General features: G+C 44.2%; 1 protein-coding gene across 1 annotated transcript; it reads right to left on the bottom strand.

The window, feature by feature from the left end:
* Positions 1–369: 369 nt before the first annotated feature.
* On the bottom strand, positions 370–26,430 carry stab1 (stabilin 1). The gene is made up of 69 exons (XM_077726915.1): positions 26,198–26,430; positions 25,343–25,589; positions 24,311–24,396; positions 24,159–24,228; positions 24,000–24,095; positions 23,192–23,305; positions 22,885–23,072; positions 22,673–22,809; positions 22,388–22,515; positions 21,589–21,665; positions 21,366–21,491; positions 21,074–21,205; positions 20,783–20,857; positions 20,244–20,357; positions 20,121–20,174; positions 19,879–19,959; positions 19,650–19,808; positions 18,974–19,036; positions 18,817–18,906; positions 18,351–18,437; positions 17,618–17,729; positions 17,362–17,548; positions 17,211–17,304; positions 16,444–16,602; positions 16,268–16,363; positions 16,041–16,136; positions 15,924–15,971; positions 15,708–15,841; positions 15,408–15,519; positions 15,265–15,342; positions 14,724–14,825; positions 14,549–14,653; positions 14,343–14,477; positions 14,051–14,179; positions 13,609–13,662; positions 13,404–13,517; positions 12,602–12,797; positions 12,430–12,525; positions 12,300–12,345; positions 11,957–12,036; positions 11,372–11,497; positions 11,230–11,303; positions 11,065–11,136; positions 10,545–10,664; positions 10,423–10,470; positions 10,281–10,361; positions 10,044–10,190; positions 9,277–9,405; positions 9,132–9,191; positions 8,896–9,072; positions 8,745–8,834; positions 8,180–8,326; positions 8,047–8,103; positions 7,692–7,881; positions 6,954–7,106; positions 6,711–6,815; positions 6,518–6,634; positions 6,057–6,189; positions 5,921–5,981; positions 5,551–5,695; positions 4,527–4,660; positions 4,305–4,470; positions 3,301–3,407; positions 3,118–3,237; positions 2,884–3,018; positions 2,717–2,821; positions 2,493–2,642; positions 1,472–1,576; positions 370–801 (listed from the first exon to the last, which is right to left on the bottom strand). The coding sequence occupies exons 1-69, from the start codon at positions 26,297–26,299 to the stop codon at positions 715–717; spliced, it is 7,740 nt and encodes a 2,579-aa protein (XP_077583041.1). The 5' UTR covers positions 26,300–26,430; the 3' UTR covers positions 370–714.
* Between the last annotated feature and the right edge of the window lie 821 nt (positions 26,431–27,251).

Raw genomic sequence — 27,251 nt, 5'->3', positions numbered from 1 at the left:
GTCTTCTTTTAGAATTCAAGGGTGTCAGACTTGGGTTGGTTCGCGGGGTGCTTTAACGTCAACTCGATTTCATGTGGGCCATTTTAGATGTAATATTTAGATTTTTTTTATTATAAATGGATTAAAAGAACTGGATTATGCCTTGCTTATTTTCATAAGGACAATATACGGGGAGTCTCCGTTTTGCTTGATTTATAAAGTCCGTGTTTAAGTAACGTCAATGACAAAATGATTGTATTATTATTATTATTTGACGTCAAGGATGCGACCTATCTGGCCAAAATGGCGCCTGACGCCATAACGTCGATAAAGAATTAAAGCGGCTATCTAGGCAGGTGGCCAAAAGCCGTTTTGCGTCGAAAACAGACGTGACGTCGCTGAGAGTCCGACAAAGCTCAGAGTCACGTAAATGAGGGCGCTGACGTAACGAGGCTTGTGGGCCGTCCTTAAATGGCTCTCACAAAGGCTTCAAGCACTTCTGAAAATTTAGTTGCATTCAATAAAGCCAGAAACAAGAATGGCCATCGTTGTCGTTTTTGTTTGAAAATGATTAGTGCAAAATTTTATTGACAATCACTTTGTCTTCCTGTTGCTCAAGAGCATTGATTTTTGTTGTTTTGGGTTTTTTTTTGTTTTTTGGGAGGGGTCGGGGGGGAGGGGGGGGGGGGGTTGTATACAGACCACGATTTTTGGAATTTGCGAACAAACATGATTTTACTGGTCCAGGTCCAGAATTTTGGGAGGTTCCTCAGTTTCTGCCGGCTCCACCCCCTGACCGGGCTCCGCCCCCTCACTGTTTTCCTGTAATATGTTCAGATATTTTTTTTCCATTTGGTTCTTTAGGATATTTTGGGTTTATTGTAGTTATATATATAAAAAATGTGTTTTATAAAAATAGATAAAAATTGTTGGGGATTTTGGGCAGTTTTAAAGCATCTATTTTGACATTATGGAAAACATTTTTTTTAAATAAAAATAAATGGCAAATGGGGAATATTGTCTTTCCGATTTATATTTTATGATTAAAACTAAATAAATTTGAATGTTAATGCACCAACTTTGACGAAAATGTTGCCCCTACCAACATGGCCGCCTCCGGCTCATTTAACGAAAGGCTTTTTTTGATTCTACCAACCAATGAAATGATTTTATCGCTACTAGGCGACCAATTCATTGAAAGCGGGAGAGTGGCAGCCAATGAAGGTTTTCTTATCAGATGCCATCCCTCCCAGAACCAATAAATTGGACACCTCGTGCCATCAAATAGTATGCATTCATGCCAGGGCAATGACTTTGATGGGAATGTTGCATCAAGTCGGCCATGTTGGGAGGTCTTTTCATGCTCGTGCCATGAATTTTAATGAGTTTATCATTAGCGGAAAGGGGGGGGGGGTGTTGGTTGGGTCGACAGCCAATCAAAAATCGGTCATGTTTGTCTGTTTGTAAAAAAGGTGACAAAGTGCAAACTGACCCCAAAAGGTTGGGCGAAGGCTCTGGAGCCGCTGTACAGCGGGTTGGGGATGGACACCAGGGCCGGTTTTGAAGCTCCGCCCGCCGCGTTATCTTCGTCGTCGTTCTGTTACGCCGGTGGAATGGGTGGGGGGAGGGGAACACACAAAAAAAAAATCATCAACCGCCTCATTTTTAAGTCGCCCCGTTGGAATTTGGCTTGGTTATTTGGTGTGTGTGTGTTGTTGTTGAATTTTTGCTGTTCATTTGGCTTTGTTGGTGCCTTTTGGGTGGTGACACTTTTTCGATTGTTTGCTATTATGCGGGTTAAAAAATTTGTTGATGGGGTGTAGGGTTTGTTTTTGTGGGTTGTAGGAATAGAAAGTGAAAAAAAAGGTGGGTTATTGAGTTTGCCAGATATTTTTGGAGTAGGAAACGAAGAGGAGGGGGTTGCATTTTGGGGTCGTGAAGGTCAAAGATCACAAAGGTCAGAGGTATTATTAACAGTACTGTTATTGAAGAAGAAAAAATGGGATTATGATCAAACATGCATGATATGATTGGGGGGGGGGGTGACACAGGGGTGGTTTGATTTTTGGGGTGTGAGGTCCAAGGTCACAGAGGTCAAGATAATTTCAGATTATTTATCAAGCTTGAAGGATATTTGGACATTTGTGGATTTGTGTTGACTGAAAAATGAAGAAAGGATTTAGATTCAAAATGGAATATGGAGCAAAGACTGGATTCAGTTCAGGGGTTGTGGGGTTAAAGCTCAGAGGTCACTAATATGTTTGTTTAAGATAACTCAAGAATATAATCAAACTTGCAAGCCTTGTTTGGGAAATGAAATCAATCCATTTGGGCTGGGGGGAGGTCAGAATTGTGTTTGTGTTCAAGGTAAACAAAGAATAAAAATGGTGGCAGGATATTTTTCTTATCCGAAATGTAGAGAGGATTCCATTTTGGAGCCAAGAGGTCAAAGGTCGCAAATCTGTTTGCTTCTAAAGAATTTTTGAATGAATAAAATTGGACGTGTTTCTTACTTTAAAGTACTGGAATCTGAAGGCATCCGTCTTGTGTTTGAAGACATAGTACCCCACCCCCGCCGCCACGCCCGCCAGCAGCAACGACACCAAAATGGCCGACACGGTGCTGCTGGAATGGACGTGGTTTCGCAAAACATGAGTGGAAACCTAAAAAAAAAAAAAAAAAAACAGATGAAAAAGCAGCCATTTTAAAACGGCTGTCCAATAGTCGGTCGACTGACCGGAGGAGGCGGAGCCGTAAGCGGCGACTCGATGACGTGGATGATGCCGTTGACCGCCGGGATGTCCCACACCAACAGGAGGCGCTGGTTTACCATTTTCACACTCTACAAGTTAGGGGAAGGGGTTGTAATTTACCCGAAATGAAACCACGCGGATTGCGTCCTACCTGGTTGTTGCCGTGGCTAACGGACAGATTGACACCTAGCCGGGACGGGACTACGTCCTGGTGTCGGAGCTCCTTAAACGGTCGCCTGACGTGATTGGCAGAGACGTGAAATTCCACGTCTCGCCCCGAGAGGACCTGGGGGATAAATCGATGGCGGTTTTAGCGCTCATTTTGTGGATTTCCGCAAGCTAACTAGCATGTAGCTTGTAAGCTAGCCCGCAAAAACAGTCTGACCTGGCCTGGACTGAATCCGGCGTCGTGCGGGACAAACAGCGTCACTTCCGATTGTCTTTGCGACAAAAAATCTACCAGGGCCTGTCCCTGCGAGGAAAATCCGCCGTACTCCAACAGGGACTGAAAAAAAAGACGTGGAGAAGCTAAAGCGACCGTTTTCGGTTTTGACAAGCGACGCCTGACCTTGTAAAAGATGGAAAAGTTGCCGTAGGACGCCAAGACGTCGGTCAGGACGCCATTGCAGGACGCGCCGTCGCCGACGTAGCCGTCGGGACACTCGCACGACACCTCTGAAGACGGAAAACAAAACAAAAATACATTTAAAATCATGGATCTTCTTTTGCATACGAAATTGAAAGTGGGTCAGGAAAGGGATTTTACAGATTTTACAGTTGAAAGTGAAGGCACCAAAACACGTGATGACGCAGAGAAAGAGCAAAGCTTTTTATGGCCTTCGTTTACATTGAACCTACTCAAGGGCAAATGTCTTACATTTACGACACTCGACTAGCAAGCGTAGCAAGTGAAAATCGAACCGTTTATCACTGGAAACTAAAAGCAGGATTTTTGGTTCCCGTATCATTGTTAACGAGAGAAGCTAGCCTGCATGCTAACCATCTGAAACCACCATATTTTAGTGCCGGTTATCCCCATTCTCGTCCGCCTACTGATTTAAAAGTGGAAAAAAAAATCAGGAAATTTCATATATTTTAATTTGATCCTAAAACAGAAAGTCGGCGCCCATCATTTATTATCCCGGGCCACACAAAATGATGCGGCGGACCAGATTTGGCCCCCGGGCCACCACTTTGACACATGATATAACCGATTGGTTGTATGTCTCATGGTGCCCTGCCATTGGTTGGCAAGGATGCCCATATTTGGCTGTTATAGGCTTCAGCACCCTTGTTAGGATAAGCTATGCAGAAAAATGAATGATCCTTAGCATTATAGACGGCCCTAAAAATGTCTAAACACACATTTACTCCTTAATCCGGCACCCCCAGCGACCCTCAGAGGACGATCAAATAAACAAAATGGCTAGAGATTGCTCGTCAAGGCCATTTTTTGGAATCCAATCTCTTTGTGTTGTGGCTATTAGCAATCATGTTGCGTCTATTACCATTAGCATATTAGCATTTGTGACGCAGCTAGCTTGATTGTTTTGGCAAAGTGTTTTTGTTGACCTGCGATTCTGTAGCAGTACGCGTCATACTGGCTGCTGCGGTCCACAGGGTCCTTGTAGAGGACCACGCCCACGTGGTTTTCGCCACACTTCATGCTAGGGAAGCGGGTGGGGTAGCCCACCTTGCCGCCGTCCATCCAGCCGGCCACGCAAAGGTGCATCCCCAGCTGTGGGCCAGAGGCGGGTTAATCGGCCGTCGTCGTGGCGACCGTGGCGTGCGTACCTGTTGCGCGTCCCCCAGCTGTTTGAGGTCGGCCAGGGCGGCACCCTCGGCCCGGCAGGCGGCGTCCGCCTGGCTGAAGTTCATCTTGTACTTGCCGTCGGGTGAGCGCAGATGGAAGACTCCCGCCGTGTTGGCTGTGAGAATGATAGATGACCCATCCGGTTAAAGAAGGCAGGATGGCATTTGGTGAAAATCAGTTAAGAGTGTCAGTCGGAACATTTGTTTTTTTGTTGGGTGAGAAAAAAAAATCAAATTCTGTGTACGTGACACTTTTTACTGAGAAGGCTGCCCAAATCAAGATGGCCGCCACGTCGGGACTTGTTTTTGTTGGGTGGGGAAAAAAAATTAATAGAAATGATAGAAATTCTGTGTATGTGACACTATTTACTGAGAAGGCTGCCCAAACCAAGATGGCCACCGCGTCGGTATGTCGTCAAACGTTAGCAATAGCATGCTAGCATGTAGCATTCTCTATTCATAACGTTACCCAACAACGGCAATGGACGTTCAATTTACATGAATTATTGTCGTTTCCTTATTTGGAGTGTTGGTGAATTTTTTACAGCCGCACGATGGCAGCCAACCAGTCAAATATCGCCACGGCAACGAGCTATCTCCTCCATCCGCACGTTACCGCGGTAACTCGTACTTCTGCGCCGTTACGTTGCGTTGCCGAGGTAACGGCCCCCGTACAGAACGGATACGTTACCACAGTAAAGCATTACCGGGGTTAAAAAATTAAATAAATCATGATATAATTTAGTTAAGCGGATAACTCAATTTTCTCGTCACGTTGACAGACTCGGGAGTCCGTTGCCGTGGTAACCGCCATCCGGCGAAAAGGTTATATTGATGGCAGCGGAAGATTACCTTGGTAACCAAACGTGTCGTCGGGATGTAACGCGAGTGGCGTCTGTTGTCACGGCGACAAAGGTGTCAGGGTGCATAAAGAGCGACAAATGTCTGTTGCCGCGGTAACAGACGAGCGCCGCCCGAGGCCACGCGCTCCGTCGTTAGGCGTTACCGTGGTAGTGTAAGTCCTTGCAGGACGCCACCGGGTGGCAACCGCCGTTGTCCTCCAGGCAGCGGTCCACGGGGGGCACCACTTGCTCCAGGCATTGGACGCCGTTGCCCACGTAGCCCGGCAGGCATTCGCACTCGCGTTCGTTCTAGACCGCAAAAAGACCAGAAGACCAGATATGAAGTGCGTTTTGGCGCTATTACGAGAGCTTTTTAGCTTCTATGACGCTATTTTGTCAAATATCTGGAAGGCCATTAGCAAATCTGTTAATTCGACATGCTACTCTGTAGGGTTTGTTTTTGATAAAATGTTCATTTTTGGCTTAGAACAGGATTTGACATTTGCCAGGTATTTTTTTGTCTTGGCTACCCACCGGGCCGGTGAACTTGCATTTAGCAAAATCGCTGCAGCCGCCGTTTTCCTCCTCCACGCACCTGCAAAACAACATCCATCATTGGGGAAAGTGGGCGGTGGCCTCGTTTCCCCCCACGCCAAAGCCCACGCCTGACCTGTTGACGGCGTCGCAGGCGTAGCCGTCGCCTTGGTAACCACTGCGACAGGTGCAGTTGACCCGCAGTCCCGTCTGCCGGCAGTCGGCTTCCTGGTGACAGTTGCCGTTGTACTCGGCGCACAGATCGGCAGCTGCGGGACGTTGCCCAATCAAAGGATGCTCAAAAACGGTCAAAAAAGGGTGCCGGTGGCTCTTACTAAACTAAGCTAAGCTAAGATAAGATAAGATAAGCTAAGCTAAGCTAAGCTAAGCTAAGCTAAACTAAGCTGAGCTCTCTATCATATAATTCCATTTCACAAATACCGTATTTTCACGACTATAAGGCAATCCAAACGTCCGGTCGACCAAACGTCCGGGCGACCAAACGTCCGAGTACCTTTACAATGACGTCCAGACTAGCACCAGGTCTACGGTCTTGAAATGGAAGGTCGATAGGACTTTGGGCAAGTGGGCACTCACGTGGCTCGGGCATGCAGAAGGTCCCGTTTCCCTGAAAACCGGCTTTGCACTGACAACCCACGCCGGGCAAACAATCTGCCTGCCGGTGACACGGATGGCACTCCTCGGGGATGGAACCTGACAAAAAGGACATGCTGGTTGACTAGGGGCGCCGCAAAATGGAACCCATTGGGCGGGGGTCCTCGGCGCTCACCCAAATCGATCTGGCAACGCTCGCCTTTCCAGCCCGGCGTGCACACGCAGCGGCCCGTGCCGTCCATTCCCTCGTCGCAGCGTCCCTGCTTGCCACAGTCGCACGCTGGAATCCGACGTAGACATGTATCAAAAATGTCAAATTTGATCAGCAACAAACGGTAACATGTCAGATAAACAGCCTTGAGATAGGTCACAAAATAGCGCTATCGTAGCTCAAGAAGACGGCGTGGCGGCAACCCACCTGTGCAGTTGGCGCCGTAGCGTCCCGGCACGCACATCTCGCACGCCTTCCCTTGGAAGCCGCTGAGGCAATTGCACTTCCCCGTCCCGCTCAAGCCGTCGTCGCATTTGCCATTGTCGCCGCCGCATGGGGACTCTATGCCACCCGGGCACACTGGGTGTCCAAAAAAAAATTGGTTTGGTCAGTAACTCATAGTCTGCCATTGATGACATTAGACGCCCAATCCTTTTGAAACAGGGAGAGTTGGCAGCCAATGAACAAACATTCATTGATGACCAACCACCCACTCACTTCAAATAGATGACACGTCTACCAGTGATAAACTGAGGGCGGAAGCATGAAGAAAAAAAAAGTCGCCTCTACTAACATGGCCGCCCTGAAGCCATGTTGGTAGAGGCAAAATTCCCATCAAAGCCAATGCACTAAAATTGAAGACCAAGTACTGACTGTTTTTTTGTTAAAGATTCTTCAACCGAGAATACTCGTTATCTGCCAATCAATCCATTAGAAGTAGGACAACATTTTGCGCACTGGCGGCCATGTTGGTAGAGGCAAAATTCCCATCAAAGCCAATGCACTAAAATTGAAGACCAAGTACTGATTGTCTTTTTTGTTAAAGATTCTTCAACCGAGAATACTCATTATCTGCCAATCAATCCATTAAAAGTAGGACGACATTTTGCGCACTGGTGGCCATCTTGGTAGAGGCAAAATTCCTATCAAAGCCAATGCACTGACCCTGGCAGTCTCTGCCGTAGTGGTTCTTGCAACATTTCTGGACCCAGTTGGGGTGGCGGCACACGCGCCTGCAGCCGAAGCTTCGGAGGCGACCCAACGAAGCGAAGGGGTTGTCGTCCAGATCGGTGGCCCAGTGCATGTAGCCTAGCGAGTACTTGTTCCGGGCCCTGGAGCAGCTTTCCACGCGGCCCTGGAAACCAAAAACGGGCGCAGAACATTGTAACCCCATGACTCGATGGACAAAACATAGCATTGTGTAAACCAATAACATCAAAACAAACAAAATGTCCTCTCATTTTGCCAATTTTGGTTTGTGTGCCGTGTGTTTCGGCACCCCCGTGCGTGCCGACCCTACCGTGTCCTGGTGGCGGAGGGGGCACGACGGCGGAAACAGGCAGCGGCCGCAGCGCCCCTGTGAACAAAGGGAGAAAAGTCTGAATATTATGGGATGAAAATGGTAATACGTATTAAGAGATTTGAGTAGTGACATAGGTGGTCCTGTTCTCCACGCTGTCGCAGTGCGCCCCTAATCCGGGCGGTTCCAGCAGCTGGTCGATGCCGTAGGCCACGCCCTCCTCGAAGCTCATGTAGCGGTCCACCACCTTGGCCGCGTTTTCGTTGATCAATATGTCGCCCTGCCAATGCCAGACGACAAAATGCCCTTCAAAATTGTCTTTCACACAAATAAACCATTATTTTGAGTTTTATTTCCATTCTTTTGAGAGGAAAAAAAGTTTTTTTTGCATATATTAAATATTCAGCAAAAAAATAATATATAATTTTTTCCAACCTTAAAACATATCTAAATGTGTTTTTTAAGGTTTAAATTTGTAAACAAAACAAAAAATGGCCAACTCAGTCAAGATGAGCCTCTCCCAGTTGCGTCTAAAAAAAACGTGCGTCCTGTGTTTAAAATACAGAAATAGCACTCATTACTGACACTGCGCCTTTAAATGCGATGCGCCGTATAGACGTGAAAATACAGTATATATATATGTACGTATAAACAGTTTTAAATCCACCCGTGTGACAGCCTTCTAATGGGGTCCTCACCACCAGGTTCTTGTCACAACTGTACTTGATTCTAGATCCGTGCAGGGTCCGGAAGGACGAGTACTTGGTGGGCTGACTGACGGCCAGGACCTGCACACAAACGGGGTCTTGCCATCACGCCGGCCCTTTTCGGGGGGATCCAAACGCTCACCCTGGCACTGCGGATAAAATGCGCTTTGACGGTGGCCACCAACTCCTCTTGGTGTTCGGGATCCACCAGCCAGCGCCGCCGTTCGGGGGACAGTGCGTCCATAGCCCGGTCGCTGGGCAGGAAGGCGGTGAACGGTCGGTGGACGGGCGAAAGCAGCAGCGGGAGCACGCCGGAGCTCTGGTGACCGACCGGCAAATGAGAAAAAAGCACCAGGACGGACCGCAGGCTTTACTTACCTCCACCAGTTGGTAGAAGCGCCCGTAGCCGTAAAATTGGGCGGCCGTGCTGAAGTTCATCTGGACCGGAGATAGCACAAACAATTGTCGGTGGGTAGTCAAGAACGTCAGCACGCGGGAATAGTATTTGTGAGAGTAGCGCCACCTTGGGGAGGCGTTCTTTGCTCTCCAGCTTGTAAGGCGTCAGCATGTTGCTGAGGTGGTGGATGACGCCGTTGGACGTGATGTAGTCGCTCTTCACGATCTGGGAGGCGTTGTTGACCCACACTGAGCCCTGACACAAAACAAACCCCATCGAGTTAAAGTAGGCTCAAATTAAAAGCCCTGGCTAGTACATTCAATGTAAGGCATTAGATTGATAATTAAAAACTATCATCAAAAAGACCAAAAAGAAACTGCCAGTAACAAACCCCATCGAGTAACGTGTCAAATTAAAGGCCCTGGCAAGTACTTTCTACATATAGAATTATATTGGTACTTTTATATTGTATGATGTCGGAATTGAACAAAAACACTGGTTAAATAATGTAAGTTTTGCTCAGTAACAAACCCCATAGAGTAACGTGTCAATTTAAAGGCCTTGGCAAGTACTTTCTACACATAGTATTATATTGCTAATTTTATATTGTGTGATGTCAATATTAGACAAAATACTGGTTTAAGTACGCTTAAGTTTGCTCAGTAACAAACCCCATAGAGTCACGTATCAAATTAAAGGTTTTGGCAAGGACTTTCCAGATATATTATTATTTCACCAATGCAAAATTCTATGCTTCTATAATCGTCTAAAAATACATCTTTGATGTTTTAAGAGCTTGTCTGAAGTAAAAAAAATATTTTTCACAAACTCCATGTCAAGTTAAAGGCATCAATCAGGACTTTTTGAGAGAAAAAATAGTTTGTGGAAGAAACCTGGCGCAGATTGAACGTGAGGGGGTATCCTGACGTGGAGACGGCCTTCTGTGTGCTTTGCAGGTCATTCCAAGTCAACTTCTCGCAGGAGACGATGTGGTAACGCACCAAATCGTCCAGGCGACCCGATGTCTTCCAATCGTTGACCTGCAAGAAAAATTTTTTTAAATAATTTTTAAAAAATCCCCCAAAAAAATAAAAAATTTGAGCAAATTCTCTAGCGGGGCGTTCCGCAACCTCAGAATACGAGTCGTTGTTATCCACGGGAACGAAGGCGGTAAACGGCCCGTCGCCGTAAAGACTCCGAGCGTCCGATTTCTGCCAAAAAAGCGAAATGAGTCCGATTGGATGACATTTATTTTAAAAATTCTCGACTTACCGTGAGTATGTAGCGAAACAGGGCGTTCTCTGGGTTTCGGAACACTTCCTGAGGGAAGCCGAAGAAAGAGAGAATGTGATTGGCTGGGGAAGAGGCCATTGGGGCGGGGTTATGCATCTTACGGCGTTGGTGTTCCCGCGGCATTCCAGTCCGTCGCCCACGTGGCCTCGGAGGCAGGTGCAGTTCCTCTGGCCCCTCCCCAAATATTCGCAGCGAGCGTACTTGCCGCAGCCGCCATTTTTCTGGATGGAGGAGGGGCAGATTTCACTTAGCAATTTTGATGATATCTCTTATTATTTATTATTATTTATGTTGTATTTTTTTCTAAAATTATGTCAACATTTACTTGTATTTTTGTTAGATATTAAAATGTGTTTTTATAAATTTCTATATTTACTTAATTAATTTTTCAATATTTACTTGTATTTTACCATATATTTTTATTGTATTTATGACGGTTTATAAATGTTTTCAATATTTTTCATTATTTATTTCATATTTTTTTTCTATCTTACTTGCTTCAGCCATCTAGATTGTAAGTCTATCTTAACATGCATTACTATTTTTAATGATGAATTAATTTAACTTTAATGGATAATTTCTAAAAATGGCAAATGTACACAAATGGGGCGAAACACGTACGGTTCTGCAAGGGTTGCTGGCAAAACAGATTCTTCCGTTTCCTTGGAAGCCCACCTGACAACTGCACGCCACCTGAACACACACACACACACACAAACACATCAATGGAGTCTTTAGCCTGGCTAGCTGCCACCTCCCAAAAAACAAAACAAAAATGCAACATACAGTGTCAGGTCCAGTTCGGATGCAATCGGCCGACTTGTGGCAGCCCCCGTTGTTGACCAGACAGCCGTCAACCTCTGCGAAAGGGCACCCAAGTTAAAAAGGCGTCCGACGTCGCCCCACGGCGACCAATCACCGGCATTACCCAGGCAGACCACGCCGTCGCCGGTGTAGCCTTTGTTGCAGCTGCAGGTGCGCACGCCCGCCGACACTTTGGCGCAGGTGGCGTGGGGCGAGCACCCGCCGTTGGATAGGTTGCACAGGTCCACTTCTAAATTGTGAAAAGGCCAGAAAAAAAACAATGAAATTTGAATGAGAAATGACCGTGTGAGGCTCATTTTGTATAGATGTGCCCTTACCAACATGGCGGCTACGCAAGACGTAGATAAAATGGGTAATGGAGAAAAAAAACATGAAGTAATATATCAAATTAAAGGCCTCGTCGAGCACTTTTAGGTATTTTATTCTATTTTCCGTTTCGCTTATTCTCGCAAGGGTCGCGGGGGTGCCGGAGCTTTTGGGGAGAGCCAATCGCAGGGCACGTTGACTAACAAGCATACACACACAACACTCATATCAACGGGCAATTTGGAGTGGTGTGTGCATGTATTAATATAAGATATATATATTTTTTAAATATAAAATATTGATTTGTTAAATTGATCCATTTAAGCTAGTAGCATCCAATTGGACAGTAAGTGCAGAAGAAGAAGAAGCCTGTTTTTGTCACCTCTGCAGGAAGTGCCGTTGCCTTCGTATCCGGCCACGCAGACGCAAGCAGCGGCGCTCCCCTGTGGCCCCGTGATGCAACTGCAAAAACAACAACAACAACAACGGGCATTAACCTTGTTTTTTTGCTAGCACTCACATCATTGGCTAATCAGTGAAAAGAGGACGGATCATTTGTTTTAAACACATTTGAAACAAAACAAAAATTGGCAATTTGCCTTTAAAATCTGGGCTGATCTTAACAATAATAAATACATGAAATTGTAAATTTCTCAAATCCAAATGAATAGACGCTATAAATGGATTAGACACAAAAACACACACACAACCCGCATAAAACCTACTTGGCGTTGTAGTCACACACTCCTCCGCAGGCGTCGTCCTTGATTTCTATTCGCCACGAGCAGATAAAGTGAGGTCATGTGACTGGCGGCGACGGCGGCAATGACGGCGACAACGCAAGGGCCCCTTTACCGATGGAACAGGAAGCTCCCTTCCAGCCTTTGTGACACTGGCACTTGCCGCTCCCCGCCAAACCGTCCTCGCACTTGCCGTGGTCGCACGAGCACTCTGTCGCAAAGACGCAAAGGCGGTGAGCGGGCATCGTAAGCCGGAGGGTGCCGGAAAGCGCTCCTGGGCGACTGACCGGAGGTGCAGTTGACGCCGTAGCGTCCGGGCTCGCAGTCCTCGCAGGCGGTGCCGTGAAAGCCCTCGTAGCAGCGGCATTCGCCGTTGCCCAGGAGGCCGTCCTGGCAGGTCCCGTGATTGGAGCACCAGCTGCCCACCGCCCCGGGGCACTTGTAGCACTCGTGCCCGTAGAAACCCGGGCAACACGACCGCGCCTGAAAAAAAAAATACAATAAAAAAATAAATAAATAGGACAAATTATCAGTGTAAATAATGATGACATTGACGCTTTCTGGTTAAAAGCGTTCAAATTCCACTAAATTTGGACCACAAAAAAATGAAAAATGAGCCTTTTGAGATATAGTGGCTTCAGAAAATGGCTGAAAATTAATTAATGAATAATAAATAACTGTGATTGGCTGGCCACAAATTTAGGGTATCCCCGCCTAAGGGCCAAAATTTATTGGGATAAGCTCTAGCACCCCTCGCGACCCTTGTGAGGACAAGCGGTTCAGAAAATGAATGAATGAATGAATAATAAATAACTGTGATTGGCTGGCCACAAATTCAGGGTGTCCCCCACTTATGGGCCAAAATTTAGTTGGGATACGCTCCAGCACCCCCCGCGACCCTTGTGAAGACAAGCGGTTCAGAAAATGATTGAATGGATGAATAGCTGCCCTAGGAGTTCAAATCACTTTCAGATGTTGGTGACTTTGGACGAAAATTGTACTTTTTGGGTCAATTGTGGCTAAAAAAAGAGACTAAAATGGGGAAAAAAGGCATATTTTGTCAATGGCAACCCAGGAGGGAAAGCTCACCACGGCAGTTTGCAGACATTTGATGACGCAGCCCGGCATGGATTTCCTGCGGGATCCCACGCGCTTTCGGTATCGGCAGTTAGACTTCATGTTTTCGGGGAACTTCATTTCCATCTGGGGGTCAAAAAGGGAAAAGATAATAGTGGCAACTTTCTTCCAAAATAGCACTATTCCTCACGATTGGGATTTGTTCCGACGGACTCACCGGCCTGTATCGGTTCAGGCAGCGGGGGGGTCCGTTACAATCCGTACACCGGCCCTGATCCAGAATAATAAAAGAAGGTTAAGGAAAAAAAGAAAGAGGCCCATTCAATATCTATCGAGATTGATGGGTTGCCATTTGCTATTTTTCTGCTTTTTTTTCTCTTGGAATTGATCAATTTATCATAGTTTACAATGGGTAAACTGGCAAATGTGCTTTGTAAATATTCATTATTGCAATGCATTTCTGACAAATGTATCAATTTAAGGGTTGCCATTTGTTATTTTCTTATTTTTGTTGAATGGATTTGAATGGGAACGCTGCCCCCACCAACATGGCCGCCAACCAGAGGCCATCTTGAAGGGGGCAATGAACATGAATGTTTAACACTATTAAGTGAGTATGCAGTCATTTACCATTAAAATAAACCGTCTTTTTCACTTACATTGACGTGCACGGTGATCTGGCGGTTGCACCTGTTGCGCCGCACGGTGAGGACGCGCGGGATGGGCGTGACCACGCCTCGTTGCGTTTCCGTGAAGGCGCCGTCCAGCGGGACGTCGTTGGCGAACGTCTGAAGGAACCCAAAAAAAAATAGGATTAAATAAAGTGTTTTTTTTCAGATAATTTGGGGCATTTTTGGGCTTTAATGATGATTTTTTTGGATGTGTAACATAAAGATTTTGAAATTTCCATGTTTTTAAAGTCGAAAAACCGGCATCAAATTATTCTCTCACCCGGTTTTGGGCGTCCATGTGGAACTGGATCTGGTAGTCGGCCCCCAAGAGGGTGTCCTTGAGCATCCCGTCGTACAGGCGGTCCCGGAATAGCAGCTCGTTGAAAATCAAGTGATACTTGAAATGGTCGGCGTCCTGCGTGCGTTACGGTGTCAGCCTCGGGTGGCTCGGCGAGACAGTGGCGGCAGAGGAGGAGGCGGGGCTACCAGCTGCGTGGTGTTGCTCTCGCTCAGGTACCGCCGGATGGCGTCGTCGGTGGGTAGGAGAAGCGTGAAGTCCGCTTGGCCCAGTGCCGCCGAAAGGTTGTACGTCTACCAAAACAAAAGTCCAAAAAATAGGAAAGTGTCCCTCTTTAATCCGCCTCTTATTTGCATCACCCACCAGAGCGTATTGTCGGAAGAGACTGAAATCGGGCGACGATTCCAGGTAGGTGGCCAGGACGGGCGGCTCGGGCGGCAGAGTTGATTTCTCAGGAAGCAAGACCTGGACAGAGTAGACAACGGTGTCAAAGTGGTGGCCCGGGGGCCAAATGTGGGACGCGGCATCATTTTGTGCGGCCAGGGAAAATAAATGATGAGTGCCGACTTTCTGTTTAAGGATCAAATTAAAATAAAGAGTATAGATGTATATAAAAATTCCTGATTTTCCCTTTTTGAAATCAATAATTGTCATTTTTAAATCATTTTTTTCTGTGTTTTTAGTTCAAAATCATTTTGTAAAATATAAAAAATATTCTTAAATATACAAAAAACCCCATTGTTTTAGATCTATAAAAAACTGAATGTCCAGGGCTTTTAATCCAGTTCTTTTAATCCATTTATATAAAAGAAAAAATCTAAATATTATATCTAAAATGGTCCGGCCCACATGAAATCAAGTTGACGTTAAAGCTCCGCCCCCTCCCCCCAAACCGGAGGCTCACCTTATCGATGACGTGGAGTAAGCCGTTGACAGCGGGCAGGTCACGGGCCAAGATGGACGCTCCGCCAACGCTGAGGCCCTGCCGTCCGCGGGACACGTTTTAGCCCGAAAAGCGGAGTGGAGACGGGCAAAGTTGGCGGCTACCTTGCTGCTGTTGCTGATCTCCCATTGGGTGGCCGCGTCGAGGGTGGTCACCTTGCGGCCAATCAGGGCCTCCAGATCTTCCAGATAGTAAACGCTGGGCAGGAAGTGAGACCTAAAAGCAGGCGCACTCAGTCAATACACTACACATGAGGCTTTAGACGTGGGAGTGATTGTCGGCCATCTTGCGACAGGGGGATTTTCTATTTTGTGATGATCAAAGTGATTCGAAGGATTTTTTTTAGAGATGCGTTTAGGTCTCAATGTTACTTTTGTGTCATTCTTGTTCTTCTGTGGGCTCACCTCAGAAGATGCGGAAGGCGGTGTCTGGAGTACCAGAAGGTTCTTTCCTCGTGGCTCATGTTACTGATGGCCGCTCGGTTGGGGACCAGCACGGTCAGGTTGGCGCTCAAGTCCTGGGCCGCCTCTTTGTACCTCTGCCAGAACCAGCGCGCCGTCACACGCACATTAGACGCCGTTTCCAGTAGTAAAACGACAACGGCGGTGGCGCTCACGCACGTGGATCATGTAGAAGAGGCCGCCTAACTGAGGGTTCATGTCCAGCTCCTGCACGGACAAACACACTGACGGTCAGGGCACTCCAACGGACGGACGGGTGGGTGGTGACGTTCGGACCTCCATCAGGGTGCCGTAGCAGAGGATTCCGTCTCCCGCGTAGCCGTCGGGACACGTGCACGTACGATTGCCGTCGTCCGTCTGCACACATTTTGCCTGCAAATGGACGACAATGTCATGGCCAAGGACTTTTCACATATACAAACACATTTCCTCTCATTTAAACAAAATAAGAAAAAGTTGAAAACATTTTTTTAAACTTGTTATACTGCTTGCCTGCTTCTTACCATTTCATGGCAGCCTCCGTTACTGGTGAGGCAAGGGTTAAGCAGGTCACACTTGATGCCGTCGCCCATGTATCCTTTTTTACACACACACTCACGCTGTGGACACACTCACGTCAGGTATGTGTGGAAATAACACAGTTTGAAAATGACAAAAAACAAACGCCACCATTTCTGACCTGTCCGGGTCCGATGTGGTTGCAGTCTGCGTTTTGGCCGCAGCCCCCCCGGTCGACCGACTGGCAGAGGTTGATTTCCACGCAGACTTGCCCGTCGCCCATCCAGCCTTCCACGCACACGCATGACACGTTGCCCGGCGACACGTACACGCACTCGGCCTAGACGGGAAAATAATTGTTGAAATTAGAGGCGTTACCGTTTGTCCATGTTACCAATTTAAAATCGGAATAGTGAAAAAAAAGTCAGATTTCATCAGAAATAAACCCCATGGAGTAACATGTCCTATTAAAGGCCTTGGTGAGGACTTTCCACATGTGCAGATTTTGTTGTTCATTTAACATTGAGTCATGTCATAAGATCGCAATTTTAGGAGCTGGCTGAAAGTACAATTTTTATCAGTAGCAAACCCCATGGAGTAAGATATTGTGTCAGATTTCATCAGAAACAAACCCCATGGAGTAACATATCAAATTAAAGGCCTCGGGGAGGACTTTCCAGATGTGTAGATTTTGTTGCGCCTGTAACAATGAGTCATGTCAAAAAATCACAAGAAGCTGACCGAAAGTACCATTTTTATCAGTAGCAAACCCCATCGAGTAAGAAATTGTGTCAGGTTTCATCAGAAACAAACCCCATGGAGTAACATATCCAATTAAAGGCCTCGGGGAGGACTTTCCAGATGTGTAGGTTTTGTTACTCATTTAAAATTGAGTCATGTCAAAAGATTGCTAATTTAGGAACCCCATGGAGTAAAAACTTGTCTTACATTGTCATGACAGCCTCCTCTGTTGCTCTGCAGACATCGGTTGATGGCGTCGCAGGAGAGACCGTCGCCCTCGTAGCCATCCCGACAGGCGCACCTGCACCGGAAAAAGTTAAAGACCGCCCAGGCGGTCCGGTTGGGGGAGGAGTCTCACGTGCTACGTAGTCCATTGTGCGTGCAGTAGGCATGGATGTGGCAGTGTCGGTTCTGTCCGTCCGAGTCGCACGGCGTGGTGGTTTTATCGCAACGCTCGCCGGTGAAGCCTTCTTGACACGAGCCGGCGCGACAGGCGCCGCCGCTGCCCGGACGGTTGTCGCATTCGCCGTGGATGCAGCGGCACTCTGCGGGAGGCGCGTGTGTGCGTGGGTGGATGAACGCCCGGTGGCGGGAAAGCGGAGGTCGGGCCTCACCTTCGTCGCAACGCTCGCCGTGTTTGGAAGGGTCCGAGCAGATGTGGCAGGCCACGCCCTCGAAGGCCGCCTGGCAGTCGCATTGCCCGTCGCCGCTCATGCCGTCCGCGCACTGTAAAACATGCGGCATTACAAATAGTTGCTCCAAAAAATAGGAAAGAATTCAGAAATAAAAACAAAATTAAGAAGAATCAACGATCAAAACAATGTAGACAATGAGAAAAAATATTTTTATAAAAAGTTAAAATAAAGAAATAATAAAATAATAAAAATATACTGACTAAAAGTCAGAAAAAAACAGTTAGTAATTATTACTAATACAAACATAAATCAACTGTCAAAATAAATGCATGAAAAATTAGCACTGAAAAAGCAGCACTGCGATGTATGAAAATATATTTAATATAGAATGTATAATATCAAAGTATAAAAAAAGACATCTTGCTACTGTGACAATGACAAAAAGCAGCACTTCGATTGGGAGAAAAAAACATGAAATATATAAAAAAATATATTTAATATAATATACAAATATAAAATATATAAAATATAAAAATATAAATTATAGAAAATATAAAAATATAAATTACAGAAAATATAAAAATATAAATTATAGAAAATATAGAAATATAAAAAAAATACATCTTGCTACTGTGACAATGACATTTCTCGAATACGGGATGAATAGTTATCTAATCTAATGATATAAAATATTTAAAATCATTTTTTTTACCGTTCCTTTGTTATAACAGGGATTCTGGAAGCCGCCAATGCACGGCTTGCAGTCGGGCCCGTAGAAACCTTTGCAGCACTCTGGCGTCTGCCGCCATAAAAACAAGACACGGCGCCACATTATTAAGCCCCCGACATCCCATCCATTTTCAGCCAGCCGACATTCTGTCACATTTTGCTAGCGGAGCTTTTTCCCAGATCAATTTCTATCACTTTGTCAAATTGTTTTTTTTTATATCTGCGACCCTCAGACCGCATTTTCAGGACTATAAGTTGCAGCAAAAATATTTTTCACGTTTTTTTTCACAACAGTGTTTTACTATAAACAAGTCACATGAATTTTGGATACTAATTTTAATAGTCCTAATCGAGTTATTTTTGGAGCTTTTCTTGATAAATGAAGCAAAAAATGAGCGCAAAATGGCTAACAAAATATGACAGAACCCCGTCAAGACGGTGTCACTCACCCGCGAGGTGGCGTTGCAGTACTTGGCGCATCCTTGGCTTGACCTCAAGTGCAAAAGGGGCGTGTACTCGCAGCCGATCATGTGATTTTGCTGAAAAGGCATAACTTATTAAGGAGGGAAAGTTAGGGATGGGGAAAAAAAAGAGGACGATTTTCACCAGCTCGGCACTGCCAACGGGACACGATGTCCCGTACAGGAAACTGCAGTGGACACATGGACCCTGAAAAGAACAAAAAAAGGGTAAGATTGGTATTTTTCTTTTTTTTGGGGGGGTGGTAACTTTTGCACAACTTGTATGATTACAAAAATAAATATGGGGAATACAAAAGTACATGAAAATTGAAGAGAAAATCATTGTAAAATACAACTAAAGATAGGAAAATACTAGATAAAAGATGGAAAAAAGTGTGTGTCAAGTGAATTTCAAAATAAAATATAACTAAAAATGCGAAATCCCAAATAAGAAAAAGAGAAAAAAATGGTCAAAAAGTAGCATCATATTATTATAATATTATTGATGATTATTATTTAAGGTAAAACTACTAAAATAAATATTTTCATAATTGATTAAAATTAAAACATACATTTTATTTTTTTAATATTTTCTCCTAAATTATTTTTAATAATATTGAAATATTTTAATCTGAAAGGATATTCATGTTTACTCTTATTTAATTTTTAAAATTTAGAATGTTCTATTTTTTTATCTGTATTTTTCAATGTATTTTTTAAATAGCCAGTTTGGTTTAGCAAAGGCATCCAATTGATTTGAAGTAGAAGGGTCGGCATCTGATAAAACAAAACAAATGGCATATGTTTAAAAGCCCTCTCACCGTTATGATTTTGCTGGTGATCACGTCGCATCGGTGCGGCATGATGGGCAAGATGGTGGCCGGGTACAGCAGGCCGTCCACCACGTGAATCACGCCGTTGAGCGCACGGAGGTTAGACGTCAGTATCCGCACGCTATTGTCGCCCAGAACGATGTCGCCCTGGGGGAACAAACAAAAAAATAATAAAAATAAAGACGAGGGAGGCTCAGCCGGGCGGCGAGCGGCTCACCTCGAACGACATCGAGATCTTCAGCATCTGATTGGCCGTCGTCTCGATGCGGTTGAGGGACGTCAGGTCGTCCAACGTGAGCTGCCCCGCGACAAAAAAAGAAGGTTTGATCTCAAAAAGGGTCCTGGCAGTGTGTAGGATAGCCTCCAGCACCCCCCACGATCCTTGTGAGGATAAGCGCTTCAGAAAATGAATGTTTTTCTTTGGAAGATCAACTTTTGTTGGTGAAAGGGAGATCTTACGCTGGCTTTGGTGTATATGTGGTGTCGCAGAAGTTCTTGAAGTTTATGTTTGGCCTGGAGAAAAAAAAAATTATAATAAATAAATACTAATAATAATAATAAACAGAAGAATAAGAAACGTACGAAGTTGAGCATGTAGAGGATGCTCCCGTCTCGGGCGTCGTCAATTGCTTGGTTGCTGGGGATGAAGACGGTGAGAGGGCCCGGTCCGTTTAGGGGGAGCGTGGCGCCGCAGTTCTGCAAAAAAAATTAATAAAATAAATCATTTTTGCATTGAGTTGGATCATATATGATCATAACTCGTCTGTAATCCCACCACAATGTCATGCGTAGTACACATTATTGCTCATCTGAAGAGATTTATAATGTAAAGTAGCTATTTTAGGAACAATAATACAAAATCACCATTTCAAGCCATGTCAGGTGTCAAAGTGGCGGCCCGGGGGCCAAATCTGGCCCGCCGCATCATTTTGTGCGGCCCAGGAAGGTAAATGATGAGTGCACTTTTTGTTTTAGGATCAAATCCAAATGAAGAGTATAGATATATATTACATTTCCGGATTTTCCCCCTTTTAAATCAATAATTGTAATTATTTAAAACATTTTTCTGTGTTTTTAGTTCAAAAATCAGTAAAATTGGTAAATGTATTTGGCTTACTCACATCAGCGAGAGACAAGAAGCGATTGAACATGGATTCCCTTCTCACCACTTGGCCAATGTCCATTCCTGAAAACTGCTACAAAACAAAAAAAAAGTTAGTTTATCATCACTTATCCTTATTAAATAACTCCTTCACAACTATCCAATTATCAAGTTAGTTTGACATGAAACGAGATGTTTGTAAACCCCAGAAATGTCCAAAAATTTTCAGTTTTTTTTTCATAGTCTCCTAATTAAACGGCGACGGAGGTCTTTTTTCAATTTTCCTTACCGAAAGGGGAGTGGGGGCGGCGGGGGCGAGCGCGGGGGCGGACGCGGCGCTCTTGATGGGCGCGTCGATGATGTGGATGACGCCGTTGGCCGCCGGTAGGTCGAACTTCACCACGCTGTAAAGGCGCTTGGGATCGCGCAGTAAAATGAAGCCCTACCAAAATAAAAGTACAGTTAAAGGAAACGGACATCAAAATGATGGGGATTGAAAATCCGTGTTTTTATCACAATGTTTTTACATAAAATGATTCATGAAATCATTTTATTTAGAGACGTTTTTAAGAATAAATCTAGAAAATGGCGGCGGCGGCTACCTTGTCGCCTTTGAACCTCATTTTGGAACCGCCGTACAGGTCCAAGTCCGGGCCATTGATCATGTCCCGCATCAGGTGCTGACCCAGGATCATGTGGTCGCGACACATCTTCTCCACGTTCACCGACTGCGGAAGTGGGCGGGGCAAGTAGGGCGAGGGAATGTCACCGTTGGGCGGGCGTTAAAAAGTCACCCGGCGATGGCGGGCGGTCGGGCGGACGTACGTCGAGAGGCCGTCGGAGCTGGGGGACGAAAATGGTCAGGGCTCCGACGTGGCTCAGCAGCGACAAGCAACCTTTGACTAGAACACAGAACAGAACAAATAATACAAAAAAAATCATTTGAGTGGTTATCTCAGGCGTCCAATCTATCCGTATAGTGGAAGGTACGGCAGCTAGGGATCAAACCGCCCATTTCAAATAGTCTACTAACGAAAAACTCATTTTAATTGACAGAAAAAGACTGACCAGAGTTTTTGTGGCGGCCATGTTGGTAAGGGCAATGCATTGACATTGGGCTTATTTCTCCCCATTTCTGCCATTGATGTCCAATCCATTTAAAAGGAGAGGTTTGGCAGCAGAAAAATGAACCTTCATTCGCTGCCGACCGTCCCGCTTCATAAAGTTTTGGACACTTTTCAATCAATGGAAGAAGCTGCATAAAAAGACCTTCCGTGACCCTTACTAAAATGTCTGGCGGCCATCTTGGTAGGGGCAACGTTCCTATCAAAGTCAATGCGTTTGCCGCCAAAGACATGGAATGAACCATCAAATATCCGTTCATCCGCTGCCAACCCTTTGACTTCAATTGGTTTGGACATCAACCAGCAATAAATTCATTTCAATAGATGGGAGAAGTATGAAAAGACCTTTTGTGTCACTTACCGTGGCCATCTTGGTAGGGGCGACGTTCCTATCAAAGTCAATGCATTGACGTTCATCATTTTTTTTCGTTAGCTTGACATCCCATCGCTTTGAAAAGGAAGTGGGAGGGGCAACAGCGAGTGTTCCATCAAGTTCTTACCGAAGAAGTCGATGGCGCCACCTAGGGTTTCTCTGAAGGCTCCATCGCGGTTGAGGTCCAACAGACGCTGGGACAGTGCCCCGAAGCAACGTCGCCCGTCGCCGATTTCATCCGGACGACAAACACACCTGAAAAAAAAGATAAACACGGCAAATTGGCTATAAATTGCCACATTTCCACATGGAAATTCCACATCAACATTTTTACCAAAGTGGCCATTGAAATTCTGCATTTTATAGGTCAGAATTTCCATTTTTTTTGTTACCATTCAAAGGCGGAACCCACCTGGCTTTGCCGTCCAATGCCGTTTGACAGACGGCCGACGAGTGGCAGGTGTCGGGCTTGCAGGCGGAAATCAGACGGCAGTGCAATTCGCCGGCGCCCTCCACTCGACTCATGCCGGACATGCACTCGCAGGCCGCCTGGCGACCAATCAAAACAATCAATGACCCAATTTTATGGCATTTAATTTAACATTTTAGCATTTTGGCGGCTACCTTGTTAGCTCCCTTGAAGACGCAGACGGTGGAGTTGAGGGGGCAGCCGCCATTATGGAAGGCGCAGGGGTTGCGGGGCACGCAGACGCGGCCGTCGCCCTCGTAGTCGGCCTTGCAGGCGCAGCTGACCTTTGACCCCTGCGAGGAGCAGTGAGCGTTGACGTCGCAGCTGCTGGACGCGCACGCCTCTGCCGGCAAAAGAAGAAGAAGACATTTCTAAAGAATTGATTTCATTTGATTGGAGGCACTCGGGGGTTTTTTTTCATGTGATATTTATGATAAATTTGTTATAAAATTGGCAACTTACTGGAGCATTTGTTTTGAGGCGACTTGCGGTATCCGGGCAGACATTGGCACGTGGCGGCGTCGCCTTCGCCGTCGCAATACGTGTTGGCGGTGCACTTGTTGCAGCGGCTGCTCACTAAATAAAATTAAAAAAATCATAATAAAAATAATACTAAAGACATTCATTTCACCCAAAAAATTAATGATGAAACATTCAGATTTTTTTATATTATTGTTGTAATGTATTTTTTTTCTTAATGTGCAGGACATTTTTATAGAAATTTTTGTATTTTACTGAATAGAAGTATACACTATACAAAATATATCAAATTAAACATTATTAATTTTTTTTAGTCAAATCATTCTTTAAAAAATGATTTGTTTTCCATTTACTAAACACAAAAAAAGTAAATATGCTAATTTTGCAATGGAAAAATGGATATAAACAATATTTACTTGATTGAAATAAATGTATATATATTTTTTGGGGGGGTCCAATTTTATAATTCATCCAAAAAATTTGTCTCAAGAATTTAAAAAAATCATCATTTGGCTTTCTAATCCAAATGAGACGTAAAAATTAACAGTCATTATTCTTGCAATATATAGTTTTTTTCCTTATTATATAAGCAAAATGAAAAAAAATCTTAAGTAAGGTTTTTCACAATTAGTAATCACCAAGGGGGAATTTTTTAACCTATTTTGTGTAAAAAAAATCCAAATGCATGTTCCACAATTGAAAAATAAATAAACCTACAATATTCAGTTTTTCAGGGCCATTTTTTTCAAATGGATCACAACATTTGTCTAAATAAAAAACGCCTTGTCACCTTGGTCACATCTTTTTCCCTGGTAGGGCGGCTGGCAGTAGCAACGTCCACTACCATCGGGCCCCTGGTCGCAGTCGCCGTGCTCGCAGTCGCACACTGTAGCCACCAGAGGGAATTAAAAGCCGGCCCACCGTGGCGTCATCGGCGGCGTCACGTCACCTTTATCGCAGTCGGCGCCGTACGTCTTTTCCCGGCTGCACGACTGGCAGGCGAAACCGCTGAAGCCTTCCTGATGTTGGATGGCGAAGGTTAGGAGGAAAAAATTGGCGTTGGCGGGGCGAGAAGCCAAATGGAGATAGTGACCGACCGACCTCGCAGACGCAGGTCCCGTTGCCCAGGTCGCCGTCCAGGCAGCTGCCGCGGAAGTTGCATGTCTTCCCCGACCAGCTTGGACATGCTAAAGCCACAAAAAAGAAAAATAATAATAAATTATTTGTTCAGCAACGACATAGTTTGCCAAATTGAAGCGCTTTGACTTAAGAGTTGCCGGTCAAATGTGCCCTGGACTACAATCTTACATATTTTACACATAAATGTTCATTAACATGAATATAAATATGTCCATTAATAGGTGCAGTTCCTTATTAAAGAAGTCAAAGTCAAGCAGATGTCAATCAGCTTGATAACGATGTTGATTATTTAGATTCAGGTGTGTTGGATTTGAATAATGAGTTGATGCTGTTTCCAATGAGCTAAAAGCTAACCTTTTCTTGAACATTCACTGAAATGAAGCGGTTTGAGTTATGGATTTAAAAGTCCATGTTTTGTCCAATTATCTAAAAAAAAGTACCCTTTTCTCAGAATACTAACAGCTGTTTGATCAAATCGAAAAAAAACAACAACAATTATAACCTTTGAATTAGGATTCCAATGAATATGGAGTCTACGCTTTATCCCATGTGTCAAAGTGGCGGCCCAGGGTTCAAATGTGGCCCGCCGCATGATTTTGTGTGGCCCAGGTAAATGATGAGTGCCGACTTTCTGTTTTAGGATCAATTTAAAATGAAGAGTATATATGTATATTAAATTTCCTGATTTTTAAATTAATAATTGTCATTTTTCAATCCATTTTTTCAGTGTTTTTAGTACAAAAATCATTTTGTAAAATCTAAAAAAATATATATAAAAAAAGCACAAATAAACATTGTTCTAGATCTATAGTAAAACGGAATATTCAGGGCTTTTAATCCAGTTCTTTTAATCCATTTATTAAAATATATATATATATTATATCTAAAATGGTCTGGCCCACACGAGTTGACGTTAACGTGGCCCGCGAACCAACCCGAGTGTGACACCCTTGGGTTAAATGAATCTTTTTGAGTTAGGACGACGGTACTCACGCAGGCAAAGCGGCCCCCAGTGTTGCGGGCAACAGCGGGGCACCAGCGTGTTCTTGGAGCAGAGTCGGCGGCAGCCGGACAGCCCCAGCGTCTGGCCGCCCAGCTCCAGCATGTAGGTGCAGTTGCCCACGCCCCTGTTGGAGAACCCCCGCGGACACAGGCTGCCGCTCACGGCGGCGCACGACGTGCACGCCGTGTCGGCGGCCAGCCATTGCTGGACGTCGCAGCGGCCCGACGCCGACGTCGGCTGATGTTGACACCCAAGAAATAAAAAAATAAAACATTAGTATATTTCATGCAAAGAAATACTTTACCTATCAACCATTTTTTTTCATCTTTAAAAAAATTTGATTTAAAAACAATCATAATAATCCATAAAAAAGGTATCTCAAAAATCTGAATTAGTATTTTTAACTATGAATTGAAATTTAATATATCATTCAAATGGAATTTCTAAACAATTGAAAAATATAACATGGGTCAAATATGACATTTTTTATATTTTAATCCTAAAAGAAACAATTTTTAGATCATTCAAATCAAAGAACCAATTTTCCACTATTTTTTTTAAAAGAACCTTAATTAAATACATTTTTCAAGTCATATATATTGATAAATATTATTAAAAATAAATCTCAAATGTAAAATATTTCCCTGATAAAACAAACTCAAAAAGCAAGTTTCTAAAAAACAAAACAAGTCATATACATTTATAAAAATATGATTAAAAATCAATTTCAAATGACAAATATTTTCCCCCAAAAACAAACTAAAATCAATTTTCTAAAAAACAAAACAACTTTTTCAACACAAAAATCCACCTTAAACTTGAACCCACTTTTCTTGGCATCTTACCTGTAGTTGCAGTGAAGTTGGCAGCAGTACTAGTAGTATCTGTAGTGGTACTAGTAGTAGTGATAGTCGTTGTCGTCGCAGTAGTGGCGGTGTCGGCGACATGGTTGGGCGTCACAAACAAACAAAAAAGAAAAGCAAAAATAAGATCAAGTCAAAATCCTAACCTACCCGGCAACACATCCGACTGGCAAAGGCAAGGCGTCCCAACCAAGCGGCGACTTTGACCACGGTCTTGTCGTGTCTCTCTTCTTTCTAATCAAGGAAGAGGCGGGAGGAAAAAAAACAGGGGGGTGTCGGAGTACACACACACACAAAATTCCAAACACAAATGGCACATTTCCTCCTCCTGTACCACTAAATGATCTTTTTTAACCCTTTGAGTGCCATAGACGTCCATTGAGGGGCCTCTACCAATTGAATGCCATTCATCTAACAACAGGTTTTAGGGTTGTTGTTTTTTTGGACTTGTTAATGTTATTCGTAAGGGATTTATTGTGGTTAGATGAGCAAATTGGATGAAGAAATGAAGTGATTGTGATTAAATAGGTTAAACAGGTAGACATTTTTTTGACTGAGAAGTGTGTGGTTTTACAACAAAAAAATGTCATTGACAAAAGTATTGCCTAAAAAAATCAAGTTATTGGCAAATCTTACCGGATGGCGATGAATCTATCAATAGATTAAAGTGGTTTAAATGTTTTTTTTACTTCAAAATGTGTCTTATTGAAGTAACAAAAAAATTCAACAAAAAATTGAATCTATTGAGTTTTTTGGTTAATCTCACTGGATTGCGATGAATCTACCAATAGATTACCAGGTTCAAATATTTTCTACTAAATATTTTTTACTTCTAAATCCACAAAATAATACAATATATATTTCTTAAATATTGTGTTGAGCATTTAAATAGCATTAAAATGAAGTATAAATCATTAAAAAGTTGTCTAGAACATGAATCTGAGTTTCTAAGAGCAAAGCAGGTTGAGAATCTAATGTAAAAAAAATAAAAATTAATAATCTGCTTCAACAATAAATAAATACATTTTCAAAATGG

This window comes from Stigmatopora nigra, chromosome 10 (assembly GCF_051989575.1).
Source record: "Stigmatopora nigra isolate UIUO_SnigA chromosome 10, RoL_Snig_1.1, whole genome shotgun sequence".
Taxonomy (NCBI): Eukaryota; Metazoa; Chordata; class Actinopteri; order Syngnathiformes; family Syngnathidae; genus Stigmatopora; species Stigmatopora nigra.
This window is presented reverse-complemented; position numbering and strand designations above follow the sequence as displayed.